This window comes from Trichosurus vulpecula, chromosome 1 (assembly GCF_011100635.1).
Source record: "Trichosurus vulpecula isolate mTriVul1 chromosome 1, mTriVul1.pri, whole genome shotgun sequence".
Lineage (NCBI taxonomy): Eukaryota > Metazoa > Chordata > Mammalia > Diprotodontia > Phalangeridae > Trichosurus > Trichosurus vulpecula.
The window spans coordinates 566,645,783-566,665,108 of NC_050573.1; the positions used below are offsets into that span (position 1 = coordinate 566,645,783).

Here is a 19,326-nt window from a genome sequence, read left to right on the forward strand (position 1 = left end):
GTCAGAAATAAAGAACAGCAAGTTCTTTATTTACATGAAAAACAATTATAAACTGCTAACATAGGTGAAGATTGTAAAAGTTTCACCCATTTTACTTTAAGCAAGGTGAATAACATGCATAGAGAACCAAAAGAGGAAGTTTATATTGAATGAAAAAGTTTGCTTGCAAATTCAAGGGCAATTCAAAGTGATTCAAGAACACCTGAAGAACCCCATATTCTCCTTTTCCCCTAATCCTCTCTCCTTGAAGATTTAATTAATGCTAAATATGTTTCAAGTATCTTCCAAAAAAGTAGATTTAACCAGTTTTTCATGACAAGTTAATGTGATTTAAAATATCATGTATTTGAAAATTTATTTTTTATAGAAAAGATGATATTTGTATATTAAATGACTATTACTAGCATTGGCTAAAAAATAATCTTACCCATTTATTTGTGAATAGTTTTATAGAAGACAGAATACCATAGTGTAAAGAATTTTAGACCTGGAGTCAGGAAGGCTGAATTTGTCTCTGCCACCTCTGAGCTATGGGACCTTCAGAAAGTCATTCAGTCTCTCAGAGCGATAGTTTGCTCATCTGGGCTAATGATGATTGAACTACCTACTTACTCCACCGTAGGAGTGGTTGTAAGGTGAGCATTTTGATCATTTTAAAGCCCTATATAAATATGTCATTATTATTAGTTCTGCTATCTCAGAAAGACTATACTCAAGCCATCTCGGGTAGATGTTTTGATGGAACCTTCTAGAATATTTCATTTACAAGTTACAATGAGGCGTAATGGGGAAAAATGAAATTGCTGTTATAGCCTGGTGTAATGCAAGCAAAGTGGGACTTTTTGCCATTTTTTTCTTTTGGAGTGCTTCTCAACATTAAGGCAATCGAGTGCTTTTGATTGAGTCTTGCCTTTGTTTGAATTGAGAGTCTTTGATTGAATCAAGAGTCCTTGATTGAAAACGGTATATATACTCTGAGGTTAGCATTTTGCTTTGGGGCTCACTGATTGGAAGAGTGTTTGTGTGATTCAGCAAGATGAGACTCTGGGTAGCCACTAATGAGCCCTTTGGCTTTGAGAACCCAGATGTTGGTGCTTCTCTCTCTGGTAACTATGTATGCATTGCTATGGTCAGACAATTAGAAACCTGTCTGATTTGTGTTATTTTCTCTGTTTATAATTTCTGCTTATAATTTGTGTTTGTATTTTCTCTGAAGTTTAGGGTGCTGACTTTTCCCCTTGAACTAAGTGAATGATGAATGTATGTTTAATTAAAGTAAGATTGTTAACCCCTTAAAGTTGCTTTCCTTTAGCAAAGCAGATCAAAGAATCTGTGCTAGCAGCCCTCCTGTGTGCTGGTGTTATTGGTCTTACACCCCCACCACAGCTGCTAGCAACATTGTTGTTACACCTGGGTTCCAGTCTGAACTTTGTTACTTATTATCTATAAATCCATGGGCAACTAATCTAACTTCTTTAAGCCCAAGTTTCTTCATCTATAAAAACAGGGATAATGATATCTTCCCTGTCTATTTCACAGGATCAAAAAGAGAAACAGCTTATATTATATTCTTTAAAAACCTATTTGTCTTTGAAACATATTAATGGAATCCATAAATACTGGTCATCAAATAGAAAGAAAGGGATAGTGAGGGACACATTTTAAGAATATTAGGGACAACACTGGAGGGGAAGGGAGCACTAGGAGGGAGTCACTGAAGAGCAGGGAAAACAGTAGTTTTACTGAGTAGATTGGGGAAACTCTACCAGAGATTGAGGAAACTACACTCAGGGTTGGGGGGGAGGTGACTTTAGAAGACAACTGAGCAAAAATGTTAACACTGAAAGAACTCTTTCCACAGGGTCTCTGATTTGGAGTTCCAATTTTCCGTCTTTAAAAGAAAAGGAAGCATAAAAAGTCAACTGAATAGCCCTGGAACATTACATGCACATGTACACACACACACACACACACACACACACACACACACTCACACATACACACACCTGAAGGAGTCCCCATTTGACAAGAACTTCTACAAGCAATTTGGGAGAAAATAGCTTTAGATCACCATTTTACATACCACGATTAGCTGCACATAGATATCCTACATAAATATAAAATACCATATCATAAAATAAATTAGAAGGGATGGGAGATACCTTTAACAATGATTAAGAATTATTTAACAAATAAGGGATAAAGGAGGTCATAAAATATAATTTCGATCATTTGAAATGTAAATTATTTTTAAAGAACAAAGTAATGTAGCTTGGATGAAAAGAGAAACTATTAATTGGGGAAAATATTTTTGTCAAACGTTTTTGAAAAAAAAGTCTGATATTCAAGACAAAACTGAATTCATTATCTTTTCCCCAAACTCTGTCTTCTTTCTAACTTCCTCATTTCTGCTGAGGGTGCTATCATCTTCCTGGTCACCTAGGATTAAAAATGGATGTTACCCTTAACTCCTCAATCTTTCTCACTATCTTCCTCCCCCATAGCCAATCAGTTGCTATTTCTGTCAATCTTACTTTCCTAACCTCTCTCATATATGTTACATTCTCTCCTTTAACACTTCCATCAGCCTGGTGCAAGCCCTCATTACCTCACACATGGGCTACTGTTATAGTCTTCTGTTTGCTCTCCCTGACTCAACCCTCTCCCCACTCTAGTCCATCTTCCACTTAGATGCTAAATTTATCTTCCTGAAGTGCAGGTCTGACCATGTTACCCCTCCTCACTGAAATCAATAAACTCCAGCGGTTCTCTGTTGCCTTCAGGATCAAATATAAAATCCTCTCTTTGGCTTCTAAAATGCTTTACAACCTGGTCCTTTTGTACCTTTCTGGTCTTCTATCTTTCTCTTCTCCATGTACTCTACAATTCAGTGACACTGGCCTCATTCCTGTTCCTTAAGTAGGACATTTCACCTTCCAACTCTGCATTTTCACTAGCTATCCCCCATGCCAGGAACTCTCTTCCTCCTCATTTCTACCTCTTGGTTTCTCTGGCTTCTTTCAAGTCTCAACCAAAGTCCAGCCTTCTGCAAGAAGCCTTTCCTATTCCTCTTTAACCTCCAATTCATCCTGTATGTATCTTATTGGTATATAGTTATTTGCATATTGTCTCTCCTACTGGGTTGTGAGCTCCTTGAAAGAAGGGTTTTTTTTTTTCTTTTGCCTTTCTTTGTATCTCTATCACCTAGCACAGGGTGTGGCACATAGGTACTTAAATACTTTTTGACTTGTAGACATATAGCCCCTGAAAAAATATTTATTGATTGATTAAAACATACCTAAGGCCCAAGAACTATTCCCCAGTGGTTACATGATCAAAGAATATAAACTGCTTTCAAAAACAATTGCAAACTATCAAGAGCTGTATTAAAGATGGCCACAAGTCATTAATAAGATAAATTCAATCAAAGCAAGTCTAAGGTTTTACCTCCCATGCAACAAATTGGGAAAGATGACAAAAGATGGAAATAGTCAATGTTGGGAGTCTATGGGAAGAAAAGAATGCAATATAATGTTGGCAGAAGTGTGAACTGGTATGACTATTCTGGAAAACAATTGGGAATTTTGTGAAGAAAATCACTCAACTCTTCATACTATTGGCCCAAAGATCCGACTGTTGTTCATACATTCCGAAGAAGACAAAAACAGAAATAAAGGTCTCATGTGTACCCGAAGCAGTCAATCAACAATTCTTTATTGATTATTTATTTAGATATCATGTACTAAGGTAAGAGTGGGAGAAAGACAAATTGAAAATAGTCCCTTCCCTCAAGGAGCTTCCATTCTAGTAGAGGAGACAACATGGAAATAGACAGAAGGATAGATACCTACATAGATAGAAATATTTAAAAGTAGATACAAAGTAACCTTAGAGGCATAGCAGGAAGTATCCACTATGTTCCAGGCACTGTTCTAAATGCTTTACAAATTTTATTTCAATTTATCCACATGACAATGCACCAAATTGCCATGACCTAAAAATAGGGCAGTCAGTGGCACTGTGAAAAGACAGTTACTAGGTAACTAAGGTAAAAACTGTTTTGGTTGTTGTTCAGTTGTGTCTAACTCTTCACAATCCTGTTTGGGGTTTTCTTGGCAAAGATACTGGAGTGATTTGCTGATTCCTCCTTCAGCTCATTTTATATATGAGGAAACAGAGGCAAATAGGGTTAAGTGACTTCCCCAGGGTCACACAGCTAGGAAGTAACTGAGGCCAGATTTGCACTCAGGAAGATGAGTCTTCCTGACTCCGGGCCCAGCACTCTATCCACTGCCCTACCTAGATGCCTAGGTATAACGTATACCTGGGGCAAATTAAAGGGGGTGGGCAGGAATGCATAGGGTGGTGGCAAAAAGGCAATCTGTCCAGTACATACAGTCCTGTGACCTCCAGGGCTTTGGGAGGGGGGGCAGAAATGAATCCTAGCAGGCAGGTACCATGGGAAAACCTGGTGAGGGAAGCCTGGGGATATTTCTACTGCATGCAGGATGGTCCAGTGGTAATTGCAAAGCAAATTTCAGGGAGTGTATATGGGGGGTGGGGAGTGGGGGTGATTGTCATGAGGAAGAAATTCAGTCCTTCCCACCAGTGTTGGTAGCATGGAGCAAAAGCCGTCATTGCCTTTTGCTGTATTTCGAGGCAGATCAGGAAACAGGGCAATTTTCTGGTGGCACAATATTGCCTCTTTGATCATTTCAATTTTTTTTCTTCAGAACCTGTCATCAGAAAAAGTCTGGTGCCAAGGGGAAGCCTCGAATTTATTATGTATCACCTTCCTAACAGCTGTCAAGAAAGGGAAAACATATTGGTCTGTCGGCTGGGTCTCTAAGGGAGAATAGCCACATTTCATCCTTTATTGCTTCTGACCTCAGTGCTTTAGAGGGATCTATAATCAAGGAGGTGCATAAGGTAATCGGAATGACACAGAGAGGTGCCCTGCAGGGCATTTGGAAACCCAGCAATATTCTCAGTCTATTCCAGGATTTTTTTTTTTTAACTAATGTCCCACCTGTCCTCTCGGCGGGTTTTCATATTTATTTATTTTTGGCAATGTTGGTATTGTGTTTATTAACTCAGGTATTCATTCCACCACCAGAATTCTTGGCTCAAATTAGGTGTGGTTGGAACACAAGTCCAATTAGACACCAAGGGTTGAACAGTTCTGTCATCACCGTCACACAGGGGCTGTGTGGGTGGGGGGGAGCTTTCGAGGTTCCCAGTCTGGAACTGGTCTGAGCACATTCCAGCAAGAGGCAGATGGGAAGGGAAGAGAAACAGGGACATTTGCATCGTTTCCCCTTGCCCTCAAAGTCGTAGGAGAACCAGAGGTAAAAACATTAGAAGGGCAGCTCTTGGAACTGTTGCGGCACTGCTCAGGTCTGGGGGGCAAAGGCCACTGGTGTCCCACAAGACTCCACTGAACTTGGACTTGGCCAAAAAGGATGCCTCCCCTACAGTCTGGGAGATCCAGGGCTCCTGGGTTCCCACTGGGGTAAAAAGTTCCTGGCTTCCCTCTAGGGATATCCCAACCAGGACCCAGGAACCTCTTTCTTCTTCACACAGGAGAGATGACCCTGAGTCCATCCCAGATCTGTCCATTTCCTTGGAATACTGGACACAGATGGTTCCATAGGGCAGTGTATCATCATAGAGGCAGCGGCAACTTTTGGAGGACAAGATGCTGACTGGAGAGGCCGTGGGAACTCGGTTTGCAAAGTCTTTCCAGCCCAGCACCCAGCAGCTTGTGTCACTTGGGGGAGGTCCAGAATGGAGGCAAACAGGCAGGGTAGAGGGAGAGGACTCCACCTTGGTCTCTAGTTTCAGGAGGACTAGGGGTGCTCTGGATCCCATACCATAGGGAAAGTGAATGCTGGTAATTGACCGTGACACCTGGTAGCCCTGGGATCCTGCTGTACCCAGGTGAACCTGGAGACCAGCTGCAGTGGAGGCTTGTCTGGTCACACAATGAGTAGGTGCTAGGACCCAACTAGGGCTCACCAGGCTGCCTATGCAAACTCCACCCCTGGTCCCATGCACCTCTGCCATCCAGGGCCATGGATTACTATTTTCCAACATCTCTAGTCTAAGGCCGCAAGCTCCATATTTGGTTTTGAGGGGACAGGTCTCTGGTGCCACCACTCCAGTTGCCCAGTTCCAGGCCAGTTGATCTTCCAGGAAGGCCGTAAGGGCGACACGGGCAATCCAGTGGCTGTGAAGTTGCACTGGGGAGAAGACGCGAGGACGAACACAGCTTTCTGTGGGCCCCGAAACACCTGCCAGAAACCAGGTCCCAGATTCCTGGCATAGGAGGCTCCAGCGGCTACCAAACCAACAGCTGCTCATCTCCTCCTCCTCTTGGTAGTGAGCACACAGGATTCTAGGGTTCATTAGAGGCTGAGGCACTTCCTCCCCCTCCTGGCCATGGAGGCAATAACACCACCAGGCTGCCATCATTTCAGCCTCCAGCAGGGAATTGTTGACAGAGGGTACATCTCCAGGGCCCCATTGGATCAGATGACAACGGCCCTTAGGCAGAAAGTAGTGATATGACTTGGGCAAGCACACAGGCCTTCTGTCTTCAGTGAACTTTACAGGCACTTCAAGCTCCAAAAGGGCCAAGTCATACCCATAATCCAATGTGTAGTTGCTATTTAACACAACTTGGGCGACTGGTACCCTTCTTGCACTTGGGAGGATCACTTGCCAGTTGGTAGGGTCTAGTTCTAGGCCCAGAAAGCAGGTGGCTGGTGCGAGGACCCATTTCTCTGCTACCATCACTCCATGGCAGGGACTGGATGGTGCGTTAACTACAATAGCCTTCCAGGGCCAATGACCAGGTCTGGGGGCACTACCACATTCTGGCAAAGCGAGGGTGCAGTTGCTAGGGGGCTCCTCTGGCATATGTGGTGCAACAGGCTTGGGTTGTTCAGGGAAGGACGCACCAGTCACTCGTTCCCGGATCCAGCTTTCATAGGCTGCTACAGCTGTGAAGATACCTGGACGGTTCCTCCTTGCACAGCCATGGCCAAAACTGGTGATTCCAGCCAGGAACCATTGACCTGCCTCCTCACAGACCAGTGGACCGCCTGAGTCCCCCTGGCAGGTATCCTTTCTGCCTTCCTTAAAGCCAGCACATAACATCCCTGGTAGTAGCTGAATTGTTGAGTTGAAGGGGTCTTTGGAGTTAAAGAAACACTGACAGGTTGATGGTCCAATGATCTCCAGTTCCAACTCCTGGAGCAGCTGAGGTGCTGGCAGCCATATGCTTTCATGTATGTCTCCCCAGCCTGTGGCCCAGCAGGAGGCTCCGTGGGGGAATCGGTGATTGGCCTGGGGCAGGCAGATGGTCTGCACAAACTCGGTGAGGTTAGCAGGTTCAGACAGATGCAACAGGGCAATGTCACTCCCAAACTCTGCATCAGTGTAATTGTCCGGGACCAGAATTTCTGTTATGTCCCGGTACTGTCCGTGATCCTGCATCAACTGATTCAACTGAGAGTACAAGCCCAGGTACACTGCAAACTCCTCTGGTGGCCTCAGAGTCCCATCCTCTACCACACAGTGAGCAGCAGAGAGGACCCAGGATTCAGTAATGAGGGAGCCGCCACAGATGGGGAATCCGTCACTGTGCAGACTCACCTGCCATGGCCAGTCTCCCGGCATGGCATTGGAGCCACCCACAATACGGTGCCGGGGGCGGCTTCGACCACATTCCGGTTCTTGTGTTTTTCCTGGGGTCGGGTGGAGGGCCAGCAGCAGAAGAATGAGCAGAATTGGGAACATGGTGCTGCTGGGTCAGGAGACACCAGAACTCTCTCGGCAGGTTTTTAAACCACCCACTTTGCTGGATGTCTTCTTCACCTGTACAAACATGTTTCTTCCTGTCACCGTGTGAATAGGGGAATACAAGGGTGGGGACTTGGGGCTTCACCTTTTTAATCTCCTAATGAATTGTTATGGAACTAGAGAACAGCTGTTATCCCCGGGGCAATGACACAGTGTAATTCATTTGTGCCTTTATGATTTCTATTGTTGTCATGTTCAGTCTTTTCAATTGCTTTGGGCTTTTTGTGACCTCATCTGAAGTTGTTTGCAGTTGTATCAGATTCTTCATGACCCCATTTGGGGTTTTCTTGGCAGAGATACTAGAGTGGCTACCATTTCCTTCTCCAACCAATGAGGAAACTAAGGCAAACAGGGTTAAGTGACTTGCCCAGGGTCACACAGCTAGTACGTGTCAGAGGCCAAATTTGAACTCAGAAAGATGAGTGTTCCTGGCTTCAGGCCTGGCACTTTATCCACTGTGCCACCCTAACACTAGATTTCCCATTGACCTAAAGTATCCTTGTAATCATATTCCACAGTGCTTTCCTTACAATGACCATGTGAGGTAGGCATTGCAAGTACTATTACTCCCATTTCACAGGTGATGATATGAAAACTCAGAAAGGCTAAATGTCATGTGAGTGATCGCAAAGCCAGCATTTGAAGTCTGACTCCAGGACTTACCTGGAGCTGAAGACAAACCACATGTAACCTCCAACGTTTACCTACTTCTCCCGCTTTATCTGCAGTCACCACTCTATGTCAACTCTTCGAGGCAGGCAGACTAGTCTGTTCGTGGCTCTTAGAATGTGCCATGTCATTCCTACTTCATTACCAAGACTTGTCCCACTCTCTTTGCCTGAACTGGAAATTCCAGGTCCTCCATGAAGCCATCTTCAGATCTAAAGAGCTAACCTACGTAAAGTGCCATACAGACCTTTTGTAAAGGCTCCATGGCTACGCCAACAGCCCCAGATATTCCAGATGCTGGAATATCTGTATCGTTTACTGTCTGAACCACTTAACCTGTGTTGATTTTTAATGTCTAACTTTTTATGCTGTCATAGCAATAATTAAAAATATAATAATTCACATGCATATTGGACATCAGAGTATACAAAATGTCTTCCTCATAATATCCCTATAAGGAGGCAAGGCATGCTCATCACTTTTACCTTCATATGGACTCTAAGTTCTTTGAGGGTAGGAACTTATAAATCCTTATATAACCATAACCTGCACAATGAGTTGTTATTTAGTAATTTTTCAATTTCATCTGACTCTTTGTGACCCTATTTGGGGTTTTCTTGGCACAGATACTGGAGTGGCTCACTATTTCCTTCTCCAGCTCATTCATACTCTTCCAGCTCTTCCAACTCTCAATCCATACACATCCGACTCTTCATACAGATGAAGAAACTGAGGCAAACAGGGTTAAGTGACTTGCCCAGGGTCACAAAGCTATTGAGTGAATGAGCCTGGATTTGAACTTGGGTCTTCCTGATGCCAGGCTTTATTCATTGTACCACCTTTCTGTCTAACATATGCGTAATACTTGCTTAATTAATGATGACAATTATCATAACAATAAAGGGTAAAACTATGTGTTTCTATTAAGCATGATAATTATTATTAATAATTATGATTCTTATCCATTAAAGCTAACATGCACTTTAATTTTAGAAAGTTTTAGAAATGAAAGTAGGAATTTTGGCATCTGAGGAGGACTCGGGAAAGAACATGAAGCTAATCTTAGCAGGAGAAAAGAGCAGGACCAGGCCGTAGAGAGACTAACCAGAGCTAAGGGAAGGCCTCAGGATCTCACTTCCAGGTTAGCTGGCCCTTATCTTCGGTGTCTCCAGGTTGGCTTTCCCAGGAGCCATTTGTGGTTGGGAGGGGCAGCTACTCAGCAAAGCCATCGACACTGATTGTAGTCCAACTCCATCCTACACCCAAAGCACATGAGGAAAAGCATGGAAGTTGTCTTCCTCAACCATAGTGTAACATTCATTGGATAGGGCCCAAGTTTACTGCCTGCCTGCAAGGGGACCCAAGTTGCTGAATAGCCAGAGAGTTGTGTTTCTTCCCAGGATGGAAGAGGGGAAGCTCACACTGGCTCAGGACTTGAGGGTGGGGTTTCCCCTCTTTTATTCTAATACAGACTGTAGCTGATTGATCTAATCTTATTTCTCATAAGCTTCTGTGGTCAGTAACAATAACCAGCATTTCTATAGTACCTACGATGTGCCAGGCACTATACTTTACAGATATTATCTCATTTGATGCTTGCAACAACTCTGGGAGGTAGGTGCTATTATTATTATTCCACGTGTTGTTGTTGTTGTTTGTCCTTTGTTTTCCATGAATGGCATCACCGGGTCACATATGTCTTAACTCATGCATGAATTGGATCTAAGTGAGCCAGAGCTGCACAAAGTGGTCAGCTTCACTCCCTTTTCCAGAGCCACTGAAGGCCGGTGGCAAGACAAAAGTCAAGATGTCTGGTGATGACGTGGGATGCAGTGGATAACCTTGGTACCCTCAATGTCTGACCAATCTCAAAGCATTCCCCAGCACCTGCTTCAGCTGCCTCCATGGCCATTGGAACAAACTATTTTCATCTGCCCATTCTCCCTGGGCGGGGGCGAGGGGGAAGTCTTCACATGCTTGAGGCAGACACCCCCTACTTCATTAACAGGTTAGAGGCCTGTCCGTTACTCTCAGCCTGCTTTAGTCTGTGTGCTGAAATGGTTTTAACAGAATGTGGCCATTGTGCATGCTACAGCTTCTTGGAGTCTATAACGGCAACTACACGGGCACACCCAGGGTGGCTGCTAGCATAGGTTCTTTAATCTGCTTTGAAAGGAAAAATAGCTTTTAAAGGGGTCAATAATCTTCTTTAATTACATTCACTAGTTCACGGGAAAAGTCAACCCCCTGAACGTCAGAGAAAATACAAGTAGAGAAATTAGCAACAGACAGGGCTCTTAACTGCCTGAATCAAAGCAATGTTGCTATTATACACTTTACGCACATCACTGGATTGAGAGAGCCTTTACATCTGAGTAGTCCGAGGGTGCTGAATATATGGCTACTCAGAGTCTTGACCAGGAAATCAGAAGATCTTTCTCATAAGCGAACCCCCAAAACAAAATACCAACTCAGAGTATATATAAACTTCTCAGAGCCAGAAGGCATCACAACCCTCATGCCTCAGTGCCTAATCGACTTAGTACCAAAAGGTGTGAAAGCCCTCCTACAAGCAAGCCTCCCCTAAACAAGCTTCTCCTTAGGCAAGTCTCTGCCCCAAAGGGTTCTATGTGACTCGGAATGTATCACAGGTGGGCCAGAGCTTAAAGCAGGAAGACATCCTTGATTGAACACATGTGGTCACATAGGTCTATTGATGGGTAGCGAAGATTTTCCTATTCCATTAACATTAGAGAGGCGCAGGTAAAAATTGACTGCCAGGTGAATACTAAAGGAGGATGAGCAGTTCTGAAAAGAGCCCTCACATCAAAGGTGCTCGTTCTCTCTGAATGCCCGAAACACCCCTATCCACCTTTTACAGTTGAGGAAACAGGCAAAAGTGACTTTCTCAGGATCATGCAGTTAGTGTCTGAGGCCACATCTGAACTGAAGTCTTCCTGATGCTAGGGCTTCCACTGCATCCAGTGCACTGCCTAGCTAGTTAATCCTGTCCCTGCATTTCCTGACGTCCCTTCGCTTGAGGTATGGATGATCAGGAGAACTCGAAGAGCCACACAAAGGACAGTGACCTGTTTCTGTACAGGGCTGGGATCCCAGCCCCTCAGCCCATTGCTAGAGAGTTTCTGCTAAGTTGGAACATAATCAAAAGTCAATCATATGTTTTATAACTCACTTCCGAGGGCAGAATCACTATGATTTTGGAGTTTTAAAAAATCTACCTCATCACACATAAGTTTGAAGTCATGACTCCAGGGTTATATTGGGATACATTAATGATGGACCACAGGCACCTTGGTCCATCTGCCAGGAGAGGTGCACACTTTTCAGAAGTGGTAACCAAGGAAAGTGAGGGATGGGAAGAGTTGTCTCAGATGGGATGGGCAGCAGAGAGGGACAGGTGGTGAAGGGCTGGTGGCGGCTAGGAGATGGAGCCTCAGGATTAGCTCCCCAAGTTCTCAGTCCTTTCAGTTCCCCATCCCTGTACTACTCCAGGCTCCTTTGATCTCCTTTCCTGATTGCCATGGAACTCCTCTCTTGTTGAGGCATTTTGAGCAGATGCTGATACTACGGCTTTTGAAGTTATTCTGGAAATCTTCCAGTGTGATTTCTTTGGATGTTACAAGTTGGGTGGCTGGAAGAAATGATTTTTGCAGCAGAAATCCATACCTTGCCTGGGGCTTGCCAGTAGCTAAAACAAAAAATGCTTTAAACCAATGATAGTTTTCACATCTTTGAGTACTCCCTTCCATTTAGTTCTCCTGAAAGGACATAGCTGACAAGGCGAGGAGAGTCCACACACTTTGAAGCAGACTTTTTGCTTGTTACCTACAACATAGACATGAATCACTACTCTAACTTTAGTTTCTCCTTAGAAAGCTTCACTGTGAGAGTAAAATCAAGTTTTAAAAATGTTCTGCTAGAACAAAGGAGTGGAATGAATAGTCTTAAGGGTATTTAGAGCAGAATAAATAAGACCCAAGTAGGAGGAAGCTCTGACCACATTAGACAAGTGGTTTAGAAAACAGTGCTTTTGGAAAAGACAATGCCTTGAGAGTCTGGCTGTTTTCATATCTGATGCCAGTAACTAAATTGTCTCTGTCCACTGACTAGAGGTTAGAAATTGCACCCTTCAAAATTTCAGAATATGGGGAAAGACCTGCTTGTCCCACCCTAGGTCTAGTTCTGCAAAACACCTTATAAACTGTATCTCATTAGATCTTTACCATGGTCCAAATTTAATATTCCTTGGAATATTGATTAATTATTAACTAATTAATTAACATTTCCTTGGAAATTTTTCCTTGAAAAAATTGGATCTAAATTTGAAGTCCCCTCCCCAAAAGTATTCATTTAAAAATACTAGTTTTAAAAGGAGAAGGCATAGATAGAATGGAGGTTGGGACACTGCGAAAGAGACTGAGTAAAAAGCAACAATGGTCTGAAATAAGGTGATTAAAGTTGGAAAGGAAGGGACCACTGTAAGAAACTTTCTGGATGTAAAATGGAGAAAACTTAGTGAATGGATATTAAGGCCAACGAAGACAGAGGAATCACTGATGACTTCTAGATTTTAGGCATGGTCGACTGGGAGAATGGTGGTGCCATTAGTCAAAGAATGATCCTGATAATTTCTTGCTGCTGTCACAAATCTCCTTCTTGAAAAGAATGTTAAGGACAAAGAAGAGGGAAGAGTCAATGATGGCTCCTAGATTTCAGACATGCCTGAGTAGGAGAATGGTCATATCATTATTCAAAGAACAATCCCTTAATTTTCTTGAAACTTTACCCTTCTCTCCCTTTATAAGAATGATTCAATCTTGTGGCATAACTGGGAAATGTCAGTTGTCTTTCCAGACCATTCTGCTGGTTGGGAAGACTTTGGTCATCTTGGAAGCATAGGGTATTGGTGAGACAGAGGGATAATGTCCAAGTTTACATTTGATATAAATTTGATATATTATTTGATATAATTATTATTAAATAAATGATACATTATGGATGGCATGGTGTGTAATGGTTTTAAAAGGGCCTCTGTGTGCATTTTTTCCCTCTTCAATTCTCTGCCTCTCCTCCTTCATCTCTCACATTCAGTTACCAAGACCAATCCATCCTACCTCCACAGTTTCTTACACTCCCTCACCACCACCATCGTATTACAGGACGACATTGCCACACGGAAAAGACTACTACAGCAGCCTCCTAACAGGCATTAACTACTGCCAGGATAACTGCTTTTGCACATAGATCTAATCACAGTTATTCCTCTGCTCCAATACTTTACATTCCAGGTGGCTCACTGTTGCCTAGAAATAACTTCAAACTCCCTATTCTGGAAAAACACTTTTCTACCCTATACAAATAATCTTCACAGACCCACAGCTACACATTTATTCCTTTTACATGGGAGAAAACACATCCTCTGACACAAAGATAGAAAAATCTAAGTTTGCCTTATTTCTGATTTCTTACCTTCACCCACATTAATGTTTCAGTAAAGAGAAGGTGACTGCATTCTAACTTTGCAGTTCACTTAAAGTGGGGATTCTCACACCTGATGAGATCAGGACTCACATTTCAAAGACTGCTCTAACAGTATAACTATGTCTCCAAACACCAGCTATTCCTCATTCTGATTTGGAATCCAACAGTTTCACAGAAGCCAGTACTTAGTATGTGGAATTGTTATTCTATGGCCAGAGAGTGGCCCAAGGAAATAAGTTTTCTGAAATGTATACGTTGTGGTAGTATTTTTTTCTTAATATTTTTTTTATTTTTAGTTTATCACACACGGTTCTACATAATTTTCAGTTCCAGATTTTCTCCCCTCCCTCCCCCCTCCCTCCCCAAAACGGCATGGAATCTCATATAACTACCATGTATAACTTCGCATTGAATTAATTTATACACTAGTCAAGTTGTGGAGAAGAATTATGACCAATGGAATGAATCATGAGAAAGAAGAGACAGAACCAAAAAAAAAAAACAACCCAAAAACAAAAACAAAAGAGAAGAAAAAAGGCCAGCATGTAGTGTGCCTCAGTCTGCATTCAAACTTCACAGTTCTTTCTCTGGATGAAGATAGCATTCTCCATCGTGAGTCCCCTGGAGTTGTCCTTGCACCTTACGTTGCTGAGAAGAGCGAAGTCTGTCAGGGTTGGTCCTCATGGAATCCATATATCTGTGATTGTGTACAATGTTCTCCTGGCTCTGCTCCGCTCACTCAGCATTATGTCATGTAGGTTTTTCCAGGTTGTTATGAAGTCTGCATCATCCCCATTTCTTATGGCACAATAGTATTCCATTACCTTCATATACCACAGCTTGTTCAGCCATTCCCCAATTGATGGGCATCCCTTTGATTTCCAATTCTTGGCTACCACTAAGAGAGCTGCTATAAATATCCTTGTACATATGGGTCCCTTTCCCCCTTGTGTGATTTCTTTGGGATACAACCCAAGAAGTGGTATTGTTGGGTCAAAGGGTATGAACATTCCTATGGCCCTTTGGGCATAGTTCCAAATTACTCTCCAAAATGGCTGGATCATCTCACAACTCCACCAGCAATGTAACAATGTGCCAATTTTCCCACATCCTCTCCAGCATTTATCATCCTCCTGCTTTGTTATTTTAGCCAATCTTACAGGAGAGATGTGGTATCTAAGAGTTGTTTTGATTTGCATTTCTCTAATCAGTAGTGATCCAGAGCATTTTTTCATATGCCTATAGATAGCTTTAATTTCTTCCTCTGAAAACTGCCTGTTCATATCCTTTGACCATTTCTCAATTGGGGAATGGCTTGTATTCCTATATATTTGGCTCAGTTCCCTGTATATTTTAGAAATGAGGCCTTTATCAGAGAGAGTAGTTGCAAAGATTTTCTCCCAATTTTCTGCTTCCCTCCTAATTTTTGTTGCATTGGCTTTTTTTGTACAAAAACCTTTCAATTTAACATAATCAAAATTATCCATTTTCCATTTTGTAATGCTCTCTATCTCTTGTTGGGTCATAAATTATTTTCTTTTCCATAAATCTGATAAGTAAACTATTCCTTGCTCTCCCAAATTATTTATAGTATCAGCCTTTACTCCTAGATCATGAACCCATTTTGACTTTATTCTGGTATATGGTGTAAGATATTGATCTATGCCCAGTTTCTGCCCTACCCTTTTCCAATTTCCCCAGTAGTTTTTGTGAAATAGTGAATTCTTGGCCCAGAAGCTGGCCTCTTTGGGTTTATCAAAGAGTAGATTGCTATAGTTGTTGACTTCTCCATCTTGTGTCCCTATCCTATTCCACTGATCCACACCCCTGTTTCTTAGCCAGTACCAGGTAGTTTTGATGACTGCTGCTCTGTAGTACAGTTTAATATCTGGTATGGCTAGGCCACCTTCTCTAGCATTTCTTTTCATTAATACCCTAGATATTCTAGACCTCTTGTTTTTCCAGATGAATTTTGTTATTATTTTGTCCAGCTCAGTAAAATAATTTTTTGGTAGTTCGATTGGTATGGCACTGAATAGATAGATTAATTTAGGTAAAATTGTCATTTTTATTATATTAGCTTGGCCTAACCATGAGCAACTGATATTTTTCCATTTATTTAGATCTGACTTTATTTGCGTGAAAAGTGTTTCATAGTTATGTTCATATAGGCCCTGGGTTTGTCTTGGCAAACAGACTCCCAAATATTTTATAGTGCCTTCAGTAACTTTGAATGGAATTTCTCTTTCTATCTCTTGCTGCTGGGCTTTGTCAGTAATGTATAGGAATGCTGAGGATTTATGTGGGTTTATTTTATATCCTGCAACTTTGCTAAAGTTGTTTATTATTTCAAGTAGTTATTTACTTGATTCACTAGCATTCTCTAAATAAATCATCATATCATCTGCAAAAAGTGATAATTTAGTTTCTTCTTTTCCTATTCTAATTCCATCAATTTCTTTTTCTTCCCTTATTGCTACAGCTAACATTTCTAGTACCAAATTGAATAATAGGGGTGATAATGGACATTCTTGTTTCACCCCTGATCTTATTGGGAATGCATCTAGCTTATCCCCATTACAAATAATGCTTGTTGATGGTTTTAGGTAGATGCTATTTATAATTTTAAGGAAGGTTCCATTTATTCCTATGCTAGTGTTTTTAATAGAAATGGGTGTTGTACTTTGTCAAAGGCTTTTTCTGCGTCTATTGAGATGATCATATGGTTTCTACTAGTTTTGTTGTTGATATGGTCAATTATGCTAATATTTTTCCTAATATTGAACCAGCCTTGCATTCCTGGAATAAATCCTACCTGGTCATAGTGGATTATTCTCATGATGAGTTGCTGCAATCTTTTTGTTAATATTTTATTTAAAATTTTTGCATCAACATTCATTAGAGAAATTGGTCTATAATTTTCTTTCTCTGTTTTGACTCTACCTGGTTTGGGTATTAGTACCATATTTGTGTCATAAAAAGAATTTGGTAGGACTCCTTTTTCTCCTATTTACCCAAATAGTCTACAAAGTATTGGCATTAGTTGTTCTTTAAATGTTTGATAGAATTCACATGTAAAACCATCTGGCCCTGGAGATTTTTTCCTAGGGAGTTCATTGATGGCATGCTCAATTTCTTTTTCTGAGATGGGGTTATTTAGAAATTTTACTTCCTTTTCTGTTAACCTGGGCAGTGTATGTTTTTGTAGATATTCATTCATATCTCTAAGGTTGTCAAATTTATGGGCATACAGTTGGGCAAAATAATTCCTAATTATTGTTTTGATTTCCTCTTCATTAGAGGTGACCTCATCTTTTTCATTTTTGATACTAGTAATTTGATTTTCTTCTTTCTTTTTTTTAATCAAATTGGCCAAAGGTTTGTCAATTTTATTGGTTTTTTCATAAAACCAGTTCTTTGTTTTATTTATTAATTCAATAGTTTTCTTGGTTTCAATTTTATTAATCTCTCCTTTGATTTTCAGTATTTCTAATTTGGTATTTAATTGGGGGTTTTCAATTTGCTCTTTTTCTAGCTTTTTCAGCTGTATGCCCAGATCATTGATCTCCTTTTTCCCTGTTTTATTCATGTAAGCATTTAGGGATATGAAACTTCCCCTAAGAACTGCTTTTGCTGCATCCCATAAGTTTTGGTATGTTGTTTCATTATTGTCATTCTCTTGAATGAAATTATTAATTGTTTCTTTGATTTGTTCTTTTGAGCACTCATTCTTTAGAATTAGATTATTTAGTTCCCAATTAGTTTTTAGCTTATTTTTCCATGGTTCTTTATCAAAAATGATTCTTATTGCATCATGATCTGAAAAGGATGCTTCGACTACTTCTGCCTTTCTGCACTGGATTGTGAGGTTTTTATGCCCCAGTATAGGGTCAATTTTTCAATATGTGCCATGTACCACTGAGAAGAAAGTATATTCCCTTTTATCCCCATTCAGTTTTCTCCAGAGGTCTATCATATCTGCCTTTTCTAAAATTCTGTTTACCTCCTTAACTTTTTTCTTATTTATTTTGAGGTTAGATTTATCAAGTTCAGAAAGGGTGAAGTTGAGGTCTCCCAGTATTATAGTTTTGCTGTCTATTTCTTCCTGTAACTCCCTTAACCTCTCCTCTAAGAATTTGTATGCCTTACCACTTGGTGCATATATGTTAAGCAATGATATTGCTTCATTGTTTATGGTGCCTTTTAGCAGGATATAATGTCCTTCCTTATCTCTTTTAATTAAATCTATCTTTACTTTTGCTTTGTCTGAGATTAGGATTGCTACACCTGCTTTTTTTACTTTAGCTGAGGCACAGTATATTTTATTCCAGCCTTTTACCTTTACCCTATGTGTATCCCCCTGTTTCAAATGCGTTTCTTGTAAACAGCATATTGTAGGATTATGCTTTGTAATCCGTTCTGCTATCCACTTCTGTTTTATGAGAGTGTTCATCCCCTTCACATTCAGAGTTATAATTTCTATCTGTGTCTTTTTCTCCATCCCAGTTCCCCCTGTTTATGCTTTTATTTCTCCCTTTCCCCTTCTCCTCCTCAACAAAATTTTGCTTTTGACTGCCGCCTTCCTCAGTTTACCCTCCCTCTTTGTTCCCCTCCCTTATCTTACCATTTCCCACTTGCTACTTCTCCCCTCCCTTCATACCACCCTCCTCCCATTTTTCCCCCCTTCCCTTCCTACTTCCCGTAGGACAAGTTAGATTTCTAAACTTATCGGGGTATATTATTCCCTTCTTGAACCAGATCAGATGACAGTAAAGCTCAAATACTGCTCTTCTCCCTCCCTTCTTTCCCTCTACTATAATATGTTTTTGTGCCACTTCATTTGGTGTAATTTACCCTTTTCTACTACCTCCTTACCTCTTCTCTCATAGCCCTCCCTTTATATCTCTTACTTATATTTTTTATCTTTACATCAGTTACTTTATACAGGCATTCATAACCTATGTATATCCCTTTCAATTGTCATAATAGCTGTGCCATTCTCAAGACTGACATATATATGTGTATATATATATATATATATATATATATATGTATATATATATATATATATATATTAAACATACATAAGATGATATAATCCCACATAAAGATGCAAACTACCTGCCCTTATTGGTTAATAAGGTTTGTGGGGTTTTTCCCTCTGGTTACCTTTTTATGTTTCTCTTGAGTTTTGTATTTGGAGATCAAATTTTCCATTGAGTTCTGGCCTTTTCATCAGGAAGGTCTGGAATTCCCTTATTTCATTGAATGTCCATCTCCTTGCCTGAA

General features: G+C 41.1%; 1 protein-coding gene across 1 annotated transcript; it reads right to left on the minus strand.

The window, feature by feature from the left end:
• Positions 1-5,325: 5,325 nt before the first annotated feature.
• LOC118841991 (polyserase-2-like) lies at positions 5,326-7,803 on the minus strand. The gene has a single exon (XM_036749706.1). It carries the CDS (start codon positions 7,801-7,803, stop codon positions 5,326-5,328), a length of 2,478 nt encoding a protein of 825 aa, XP_036605601.1.
• Positions 7,804-19,326: the final 11,523 nt, after the last annotated feature.